The 12084-nt window shown below is 30.1% G+C and overlaps 1 protein-coding gene across 3 annotated transcripts in view; it reads left to right on the forward strand.

Annotated features, from left to right (window-relative positions):
• The window catches only part of LOC129960358 (flavin-containing monooxygenase 5-like), a 30840-nt gene extending 20184 nt beyond the window's left edge, over nt 1-10656 (forward strand). For all 3 annotated transcript variants that reach the window (XM_056073756.1, XM_056073755.1, XM_056073757.1), the window contains exons 2-4: nt 2682-3031; nt 4332-4622; nt 9019-10656. In XM_056073756.1, coding sequence (XP_055929731.1) covers nt 2682-3031; nt 4332-4622; nt 9019-9912 — 1535 coding nt within the window. In that variant the 3' untranslated portion in view covers nt 9913-10656. The remainder of the gene's footprint in view (nt 1-2681; nt 3032-4331; nt 4623-9018) is intronic.
• Nucleotides 10657-12084: the final 1428 nt, after the last annotated feature.

Below are 12084 nucleotides of genomic sequence, written 5' to 3' on the forward strand. Positions count from 1 at the left end.
ATTTGGTATATGGTTATTACACCAAATTTGTAGATTTCTGTCAAGTTTTGAGAAAAATCTGTTCAGAGGAAGTCTGTCTGTCAGCCCATTCGAATAAATATTAACATGATAACTACGGAACGAAGAGAGTTAGACAGATAGAATATCTGTAATTGAGATTTAATATCTGTATTGTAGACACCTATGGAATTTTCAGCCAAATCCAACAAGGGGTTGACTGTCTGTCGGTCTGTACTTTCAGAAACAAGAAAACGCTATAATCCAAAAACGCAAAAAAGTAAATATATCAAATTTGGTTTGGTTGTGTGACTTTATGGTTAGTTCTGTGTCAGATTTCTGTTTCAATCGGTTGGTTAAAACGCGTCTGAAACACAACCTTCATTTTCAGACATTAGTAACCGCTTGCAGGGATTAATCGCCAAAAAATTCGCCAAAGATCACACGATAAATTCGGTAAAAAAGCTAAATTCAGTCGAAAAATTAATATTTTTTAGATAATGTGCGCCAATAACATTCAAAGTTTTTTGTTTTTTTTGTTACAATACCTTTATTAAAGAGTCTGCGAGAAAGTTTTGAGGCGATGTCCCCTGCTGGTTTAAGTATTGTAAAGAAACTTTCATTAAAACGTCAATATATCAGAAATTTGCTTTGTTTGAGATGGTATAACTGGGTATAAACGCATGCGTGAAGTATAAAGATAGTCTAGGCATAAATTGAGTAGGGCAGACAGGGTATAAATCCCTGGGTGATATAACGAGGTTCTGCAAAATTGAGGAATCAATTCATTGCACCTAAGAGAAAGATATGACTTTTCAAACCTTTATTTCTCATATTCTTTAAAGTTAAAATAATCCTAATCAAGAGGCGGAACATTTATTATACAGTACATTTTACAACCTGGGAACCAATTCAAACTAAGTTTCTCCAAGTAAAATAAGCAAATACTTTTCTGTTACGGAAATCTGATAATCAAAACTCCGTCTTTGAAAGGAAATATTGTTAAAGTCCATTTTTAAGATATATGTTATAATGCGGGTTGGTATACTTGATTCTTCTCGGATCTTTTTGGAAAAAGAAAGATAGTATATCAATTAACTGCTCAAGGTTTCTCACAGTATATATGAAGATTAAATGTTATAGCCCACCATTTGCTGGTTAGATATCGGTTTCGTCTGAAATTTCGTGATAAAAAATTAGGAATTAAATATTATTCCTATTTTAAAAGAGGAGAGTAAATCAAGGAAAAAATACTTCTACCTGTGTAGTAAAGTATGAAAGGAGTCCATTCCAGGTTTTCAAGATTTAGAGTTTCTATGGATAAAAAAATAATGAAAGTAATTCTTTGATTATTATTTGTTTTTATCAATTTTTGGAAAACGAATTAAATTATTTATATTCATTTTACATTCATTAATTTTTTTTTGAGGTATTTCATAATTTTAACATAAATAATTCTTACTTTGAATTTCTTATTTAAATCTTTTTTAAGTAGTTAAGGAAATATTTTACCAAATTTTATGAACATGCTTTGCAAAATTACATTAAAAACTCTTTAAAAGAAAAGATTAAAACAAATTTTGTGCATATGATTTGTTTTTATGATACCTTTTAGAAAAAATATTCGTCCGTATTAATTCCAATTATGCAATTATCTCTATTCATATTAAAAGCAAATATGTGTGTCGATTGCAGTCCGTTTGATTTAAAATTATTAATTTCTCACAAATATACTTAGGAGGATTGGAATGTATATTTCAGAACAAGTTTTTTCGAAATTTTTTTATTAATGATTTTTTTTTTATTTTGATAATTTTTGAAAATATTATTACGCAGATATAATTTCTTCACTGTCTTAAAATTCTGAAAAATAATATTCTAATAAATGTCTAATAAATATTCTAATAAATGTCTAATAAATATTCTAATAAATTTCTAAAAATATTTTGTTAAATTTCTCATCAAATCTTTAAATCACTTGCTTTCCTTCTGTATGAAACAAAAAAAAAAAAAACATTATACCTCAAATTACTTTTTATGTGAAAAGGAATATAATTACATGGATAAACAAGCAGGTCGCCAAAAACTGCGAGATCATATTTATAAAAAAATGTTTTATACATTATTATTTAGGTTTAATTGCAAATTCAGTCATCTGTTCTCTGGTACAGATGTTTGTTCTCAATTGCTTAAACATGGAGTTTGCCCTTTTTAACGGCACAGAGTGCCATACCAATAATCTTTAAAAAAATAATAAATAAAGGAAAAGTCAGTTCGTCTTTAAATAAATACATATTTCTATAAATAAAATTTGTATTTAAAGAAATATTGAAACATGGAAAATTTGATTCAGGAAGTGCAGTGGGTTTAATAAATTTTTTTTCAATACCGTTTTAAAAGTATTTTCAAAAGTCAGTTAAAAAATTTAATAAAATATGATTTCTTGAGTTTTAAGATTGTTAAAGAAAATACACAGATGTTGCATGTTTTAAAATGTTTGAATGCTCTACCGAACTTTATCAAAATTCTTATAAATAAAATTTGCTACATAATAGTCACTTAAATGTCATCCATTACCGAATTCCCCAAGCAAAATTCCTTTGAATCCTTTTATAGCAATGAATTGAAAAAGTTTACTAATTTTATTGCTACTCACAAGGCACTAATAATGGTTATTCTTACAGCTCTGAAAATGGCAGAGAGTAAACGCATTGCCATAATTGGCGCTGGCCCTTGTGGTTTGACAGCCGCCAAAGGTTGCTTGGAGGAAGGCTTGGATGTTGTGGTTTATGATAAGACAGATAACATTGGTGGTCTATGGTGCTACAGAGACTATGACCTTGAGGGGCTGCCATCTGTCATGAAGTCTACCGTCATCAATACTAGCAAAGAGATGAGCGCCTTCAGTGATTTCCCGCCTCCAGCACATTTCCCAAACTTCATGCACAACACTCTTATGTTTCAGTATTTCAAAATGTATGCAGAAAAATTCGGAGTGCTTCGACATGTGCAACTCATGACAGAAGTTCTTCAAGTAAGTAAGAGCATTATTTTTTCTCTTTCCAATAATCCCAGTTTTTCCAATTTCATGAGTTTAACTCTAGTCCAGTCATCCAGTGCCATAACGTTTGGTTGAGTATTGGAAATTCCATATGAGGAAAGTTTAAATACTTATTGTCTATACATTAAATGAATATTCTTTTATGATATTAATCAATAAACAGCAAAGGTTTTTAGGATTTCCTTTCTCAGAAAACTCTTCTAAGTTAAAAGAATTGGTTACAACTCTATTGGAATTTCGAATTGCTTCTATAATGTTCGGAAGATAACTTCATTTAATTTTTGACATTTCGATTCAAATTCTTTTCAAGAAAGAATGTTTAATTTATCGTATAGCGATATTTAACTTTGAACTGACGTATATAGAATACTGAATGTTCTGTTTTAAACATCATATCTTCCGATTCTTCATCAAATTTTTATGATATTGAAATATTAAATCAAATATCTTTCATCTTTGAAAAGCGATAGTCGCTTATCAACTCCTCTGTCTTAGATCCTTTTAAAATAATATGGGATTTGGGAGTGTATTGGAAACAATATTGTTCCCAATTGTTTTAGAAAAACAATGTTTTCTGCACATTGTTGAGTTTTTCAACTGAATGTTTCCTCAAAATAAAATATGGGTTTGATTTGCTAATTTCAAAGTGGTATTAAAAGAAGCAGGCTCGTAATTTAATAAATGAGTTGTTGACGTAAAATGGAATTTGATTCTTGAAACTTGATTTTACTTCAAAATAAAGAGACAGATTTCATAACTATAATTTGAGGTAAAACTGAAACAAAGGAAACTATTAATATTTGCCGAAAAGTGCAGGTTTATAATTTTTTACCAACGTTTTTTTGTTGCTTTATTAGGACCTTTAATGCGCCCTCTGAACCAACATTTCTGATGACTGAATGGTTTTCACAGCTTGAGATCAATGTAGTTTGGCACGACTTATACCAATTGAACAATTGAATCCTTTTATAGGAATGAGAGCAATGAATTTCACAATTCTGGACAGATTGAATCAAAAATCGTGGATCAAATACATCACACACACAAAAAACATGCTTGAAGTTGATAACAAATATGTTCCAATGTTTTAACATATTTATTATCAACTTCGATAACAATATGTTCCAATGAAGATCAACAAATATGTTGATCTCCATTTCCAAGATAAATATTAATTAAAAGTTAATGAATAATTTGATGAAATGTTTGATGTCTAATATGTGTATATTTTGTAAAACATTTCATATTTCACAAGGCGGATTCCGTTTTATAGATAACTCAGTCCGACGATTATGAGAAGACTGGTCGCTGGAAAGTGACTACAAGAAGAATGAAGGACAGTGTTACGAATACAGAAGAATTCGATGGTGTCCTCATAGCAACGGGACATCACACAAGCCCCCTCATGCCAGATTTCCCAGGCCTAAAAAGTTTCAAAGGAAATGCCATTCACACGCACAGCCTCAAGAAAGCAGCTGGATATGAAGATAAGGTTGTTTTAGTAGTGGGCATTGGAAATTCAGCTGTTGATGCTGCTGTCGAGATTAGTACAGTTGCTAAGCAAGTAAGTGTACTTGCATTTACAGTATTTCTGTTTAAATGTAGGCGATATTCAAATATTTATTTATGTTAAAGATTTCTGAACTATCTTTGGCCGTTTTGAACAGAAGAAATTTTTGTGAGATTGTTTTTCCTTAAAAATTTTCTGAAACATAAAAATTGAAAATTAAATTTTAAAAAGTAATAAGTAAAAAATAGAAAGAAATCTGATCTAAATTAGTCACAGAAATTTTTGATTCGATTTTTTTTAAGCAAAAATGCTTTTTTTTTTCCAAAAGTCTCTGCTGACAAATATCAAAGAATCTGAAAACGAATGTATGATTTTTACGACTAAAGTTAAAGTTGTCCTGATTTATTTTTATTAAAATTTTCCATGTTTCTATTTCTCATTATGTAAATGAAAGATATTTCTTACAATATGACGTTTTTTTAATTACGTAGGTTTCGATATAATTCAATAAACATCTTTTTCGAACATTAGATAATTATGCATATTGTCCGTGATCCCCCCCCCAAAAAAAATGAGTAATATTATACTTCTCGTTCATGCATTCTTGCAGATTAACAGTTTTATACTTAAATTAAGCTTATATAATTAAAAACTTATAAATTATACTTAATTAAATAATACTGCAGCATTTTTCAAAATAATAGTTGGAAATAATATCAAAAAATATTGTTTTCGCAATTTATCTTATTTAATGTTCCTTTGCATGTATAATTTTTCTCGAGTTGTTGTTGAAAAATGTAAAAGAAACAGGATGTTATTGAGAAAAATCTATAACGGTTTCTAAAAAAGTTTAATTGTATATGAGATTAAGGTAATTGAATACATGATAATCTTAACGAGAACGAAAGGAAATTCGATTGAATATTTATTTTATTTTTTAATAAATAAGTATTTCAATCATGCTCTCCAGAAGTTTTAGAGAAATAAATTGGATTTACTTGAAATATCAATTACGCCATTGAAGATGTAAATGTAAAATTGAGGAAATTGAATTTTGAAGTTTTTAATTATAATTTTTATTCTGAATGCAGTTAAATTACTGAAGATTTTAGCTATCAGGTTTGTGGGACGAAAGTCATTTGAAATTAATTTTTTTCTGGAAATTTTCAATTTTACCTTTTTTTTTTCTTTTCTTTTTTTCTTTTCTTTTTTTTTCGTTTTATTCATTTCTGTCGGATCTTTTTCATTTTATCTTATCAATAATTTTAACGACGTTGAAATTCAACGTTGCCTCTGGTATTATAGACAGAAACTGTATATAAAATAAAACTCAGATAACATTAATTAGTTTTTTTCCCAGTTTTTTTAATATATATCGATTTGCGATTTGTAAAACTTAACGGAAAGATAGAAAAATATGTTTCAATTTCGAATACTTTGAATTCGATTTAAGATGTTTTATACCCTAAATTGTAACTAATTTTAAATAGCTTCATAAGAAAATAAAGTAATTATATGTATTATTTCTTATAAATTTTGTAACTTCATACAGATTTGTTGTATTCGTCCGGCATTGTTGTCAGGTTGAGTCTAAAATAAAAGTTTAGAAGGACACAGAAAAATTAGAATTCGAATGAAATTCTCCATTTTTTTGTAAAGAAATTCAAATGTAACTACTTACTTTTGTTTTTAAGTTATAATTTTAATAAATGCCCACATCGCTCCTTCTTTCAAAAGTTTTTTTTTCTAAATACATATTTCAGAATTTTTTTTTTAAATGATGAAAGTAAAAACATAAAGATGACAAGAGGGGAAAACGCCGTACATAATTTCCTTTAGGCGTTCAAAGAGAATTGTCTCTATCTAAAAGAGTGAATAAAACATCTTTTTAACTTATTTAGTTCCAACAAAAATTAAAAAGTGTTAATTGACAAACATCTTATTTGTTTAAGTTGAGGCACAATATGAATTCACTATTACTCTGTAGCTCTACAAAATCTTACATTCACACTGTACTGCGCAATATGCTTTTACATAATTTTACAAAAGTTTTGTATCTTCTAGAAGATATAAAATTATCAAATTATTACATATCACAACATTCACACTGTACGGCTCAATATGCTTTTACATAATTTTACGAAAGTTTTGTATCTTCTAGAAGATATAAAATTATCAAATTATTACATATCACAACATTCACACTGTACGGCTCAATATGGTTTTACATAATTTTACAAAAGTTTTGTATCTTCTAGAAGATATAAAATTATCAAATTATTACATATTACAATGCAGTCACGGAAAACAGTGACTATGATAACTCCTACATTATGGATGGTCGAGGTTGGAAATTGTGATCGTGAAATTTAAAATTTTTAACTAATTTGTGTAGTCTACACTCCGACTGTGATGAGCTGGTGGTTGACCTTCGACAGAAAACACAGAAGTCGCATAAAAACGGTGTTAATATTCAGAACTTTGAATCTGAATTAGTTGATAGTGCATTTCGTCCAGGAGGCGAATAAAACTGTTCAAAAGTATTACTATGTTGTTTGCAGTTTCTGCCTGCAGTTAATTTCTTTTAAACATGATTCTCTAAAAAATAGAATATTTATTCATAATCCTAGGCATTAGAAAATGAATCGATATCTGTCTTGTATGGCTAAGTATGTTAAGGATTAGTTTAATTTGTTTTATTACAATACTCCTTTTGAAGCTACATGTAAACTATTTTGAGATGAGTTTTGCAATATTTTACTGCGGCTGGAAAGTAAGGATCACACCTGAGCTTTCATGTCACTTCAAATTCACCAGGACCAGATATTCCACAAATTTTCGGTGGAATCGGCTCTTGAATTCACAATCATTCAATTTGAAAGTCCGGACTCTTTCATCAAGCCTCAATATGTCGTGAGGATCGTGAAATGATGCACAGAATTTTTCTAGCGTGAAGGTTACTTGAACATGGAAAATACATACCATGTTACGGTCGAAAGCATTTTCCCATTATTTTAATCAACTTTCTTGTAGATTTGAAATGGATCTTACTACAGACATGTGCGGAGGGAAGGGGCCTTGAAAGGTTTTTGGAACTGATGACTGTGACGAATTCGCTGAAGATTATATTCTCATCCGTAGTCTATGACATTTCAAATTGGTAATAAGCCATTGTATGATGTAATACACAAGCATCTTAGAGTTTGTAGAAGAAACTTCATGGCATTAAACATTTTTATTATAACTTGCGGTATTTGTACATCAAGTATTCATCACTATTTGAAACTAAATTATATTCAAATACATCGCTTAGTTTTTAATATTTTATCCCCATATTTAGATGTATTTATAGTGTTTGAAAACACACCTCGTTGACTTGTTACTGGCTGTGGTAAAAAGTCTATCTTTCTTTGATGTATCACACAATCTAGTGATGCACATGGCAAGTTACTTGAATGACGCTATTTCTCCATGCATGTTGAATTTATAATTGCCACTCATAAATTTACCGTTTTCATTTAAAGCTATATTATAGAAAGAAAAAAGAATTATCTTGCATTTTGTCAGAATAATACAGATTGTTTTCCACTCTAATGGGTTAAATCTCGGAGATGGTAGAGCACGCTGAAAGAAACTTTTTTCATCATGCATCATTGCATGATTGTAAATAAAGTTATTATTTACCGAAAAACAATTAAAAGTTTTTCAGGTACTTTTATAAAAGAGATGTTTATAATATAAGGTCATTAACGGACACTCACAATTGCTATCATCTTCAGGCAGTCTTAAGAATAATGTGTTGCTCTTTCTCAATTAGAGGAAATGCAAACTTACTTGATATAAAGTTAATTATCAGTTAAATGAACTAGTATACCATTATTAACGAAAATATTTGAAAAGTGAAATTATTATTTTGTCTCTCTCTTACCTGCTGTTAGTGTAGATGTTTCTCTTTCACTGCTGGTAATTTCAAAAAATAATAATAAAACAAGCTAACAACTAAAATAATTAACATTATTTTCTCCAATATTAATTTTAATCAAACTATGCACTCAATGATCTTTTTGGAGACTTATTTGCTTTGACTCTTTCCATTATATTTTATTATTTTTCTTACCCACAACCAGCGATTAATACAATAACTATGTGCCATAACCCAACATTAGAAATTCTTAATCTTCTACAATGCACAGTCGGTGGTTCTTTCGGAACCAATGTGCTGTTCTCTTACACAATTCGATATCATTGACTAATGAAAATAGATCAGCATATCAATGCGGCAAGGCGACTCTATATTCTTTTTGCTGAGAGCATGTTAGTTTTGGAATATCCCATCCAACTATGCTCTGGTTCCGAGCATTATGTATGAGAAAAATCCATTTCAATAGAAAATTTTGTGATATACTCCAACAAATTAACTTTAATTCAATTTTTTTAAAATCTTTCTTAGGTTTATTTGAGTACCAGGCGAGGGGCATGGCTTTTTCAACGAGTTGGACCTGATGGAAAGCCTTTTGATGCAGCATACACAAGGCGATGCCTAGATACAGTAAACAAAATCGTCCCTTTCTCTTTGTCTTGCTGGTTTATGGAACATGAGTTGAATAAGCGTTTCGATCATGCTGCTTATGGTCTCAAACCCAAACACAGAGTTCTGAGTCAACATCCAACAATCAACGATGCTCTTCCTAACAAACTCCTAAGCGGCACAGTTATACTTCGAGAAGACATCAAATGTTTCACAGAAAATGGAGTTATATTCAAAGATGACGAACAACCCATTGAAATAGATGCTGTAGTCTTTGCTACTGGCTACAAAATTGAATTTCCTCTCGTCGGTGGAGATGTAATCAGAGTAAAAGATAACAAAGTACAGTTGTACAAATACATGTTTCCACCACATTTACCACATCCTTCTTTAGCAGTGATGGCGTGCGTGCAGGTAATAGGTGCAGTATTCCCCGTTGCAGAGCTACAAGGCCGATGGTATGCTTCGATAATGAGTGGTAAAAAGAAGTTGCCTTCCAAAGAAATCATGCAACATGACATAAAACTGAAAGAAAAGCAAATGAAAGAGAGATATGTTTCGTCTCCAAGACATACCGTTCAAGTCGATTACATCTCTTATTCTGATGAATTAGCGGAACTTGTTGGATGTAAACCAGATCTTTGGAAGATCTTCTTTACAGATCCCAAACTTTTTTGGGCCTTGTTCAACGGTCCATCATTGCCTTATCAATATCGTTTAACCGGACCCCATCCGTGGTCTGGTGCAAGAGCGGCTATTTTGGGCTACAATAGCCGAGTATTAGCAGCGTTGAATACTAGAAAAAGCAGTGAGTGACATTTAAATTACTGCAGACTGAACCATCCTGCAATACAACTTAGCACAGACTTTTTTTTGAAAAGATTGAATTATTTTGCTAAACATTTTTACAATTTTACCATCGTCTTATCATTTTATGTAATATTTGTAAATGAACTGCATATCCTACCATATGGATACATATTGCGAATTACAAATTTCCCATTACTTTAAATATAAAATGTTTAATAAAATAGTTATTTAGCATTCGTATTACTTTAAGAAAGTCCATGTGTTGTAGCTCTCTTTCGTTCACTAGCGATCTTCAATTATTCATGTTGTCTCTACAATATTAAATATTATTTTTGTAAATTATGTTTATAAAAGTAATGTTAAAAATCAAAAGTTATTTGAAGATACACCATTTTATTTTTAAAAATGAGTAGTTTGATTTGTAAATAACTTTGTAATAATTGAAATAAATATGATTCATATTTAATATTCATATTTGTCATCTCTTATGTATAACAGCGAATGTATATAAAGTTCTGTTGTCATGATAACGGTGGCTGAGAAATAAAAGATATCACATTTGTTTATTTTTATATACTGAAAGCATAGCTGAAAATATTTTTATGCAAATAAATATTTTGTTTAATTTCGTTTGAAATTATTGAAATTTGTATGAAATGGTCTCCTTGGCGACCATGTCATTTATACTCCTTTGCCCTTCGTCACTATGGCATTGTATGAGGGAGGAAGCGATACGGATTTCTTTCAATTCCTTCAATTAATTATCAGATATAATAAATGTAATAATATTTATTGTTTATAATTATGAATTGTTTCTTAATATTATCTAATTGTAATCAATCTGAAAATTCTGTGAAATAAATCACTGTATAGAACCCAATTATCTTCGAGAATCTTCTGGTTTCTCTTTAAAACCTTATTTAGTATCTTTGACATGAAAGCTTGTGAAAAAGTTTTTAGGATAATATTCGTATTCATTATGTTTTATGCGCGATACATTCTCGCTTCTGAAGTAATTTCGTTTTCGACCTATGGTATCCAGTATATATATTCGATAATAGAGATAAAACAAAAATATCGGGATTAATCCAATCAAATATTGTAAGACTAAACAATGTTTAATGACATGTATTAAAATTATTTCCAAATGCTCCCAAATTCTTAATAAAATATCATATTTATTCAAAATCTGAAAATCAAAATGCTTGTTCAATAGGAATATTCTAAAATTTTGTGTCAATTATTATGGATTTGTTGTTCTTGTCACATAATCGAGCTACCCTGCTTCACTCGAAAGCATATGGAAATACTGAACGATCAGGAAGCCGTGATAGCAGAAGAGAGAAATTATGATTAAGTCCTAAGGGCCATCACCGGTCACGGTACAACCCTTCCCAAAGGAGACATGCCCCCGTGAGGTAATTCGACCCCACATTGCTACTATACCCACCAGGATGACGAAAATCAACCTCCATGTCGGAAGTTTCTTTTCTCCATTTTTGAGATTTGGTGGGATCTGTTCTTGGCACATAACTTATGTATCAATTTAAGTACTCTCATTCATGTACGTAATGAGAAGTTCGCATGTTGATTTCAACATATTGATTATTAGTATGATAAGTCTACTGATAGAATTTGAATCTAATTTGACTCAAACAACTGACATTAACACAGCTAACTCTGACTTCATAATTGTAATTTGCACAATGATCTAATTTGATCATTGGGCAGATGTCAGTTATAACTGCTGTTATCTATTTGGATTTGTTTCATGGATGATTCATTTTCATAGGCGGAATATAATAATGATGTAATCGTCATTATATTCTCTATGAGTCACAACTAAAGTTGACTTGAACTTTAAACTATTAAACGTTAAATTACAAATAAGGTTTAAATGAGAAGATATGAAATATCTTTGATGAAGAAAGCCGGTTGGAACTTTACAATTCTGATCGGATCAGATCTTCTTCTTTTTTTTTTTTTTAATGTGCGTTCACTGCTTGAGGACATCACAGTCTCGTCAGATTGATCCCAGACAAGTAAAAACAAGGAATTTTTTTTGACTTTATTTGCACTAAATAAAAAAAAAATCAATATTAAAGCAGTACATACTATTTGCGTTTTTCAGTAAAATATCAATTAATTATCAGATAGTTTAAAATTATGATAATCGAT

The sequence above is a fragment of the Argiope bruennichi genome, chromosome X2 (genome assembly GCF_947563725.1).
Source record: "Argiope bruennichi chromosome X2, qqArgBrue1.1, whole genome shotgun sequence".
Taxonomy (NCBI): domain Eukaryota; kingdom Metazoa; phylum Arthropoda; class Arachnida; order Araneae; family Araneidae; genus Argiope; species Argiope bruennichi.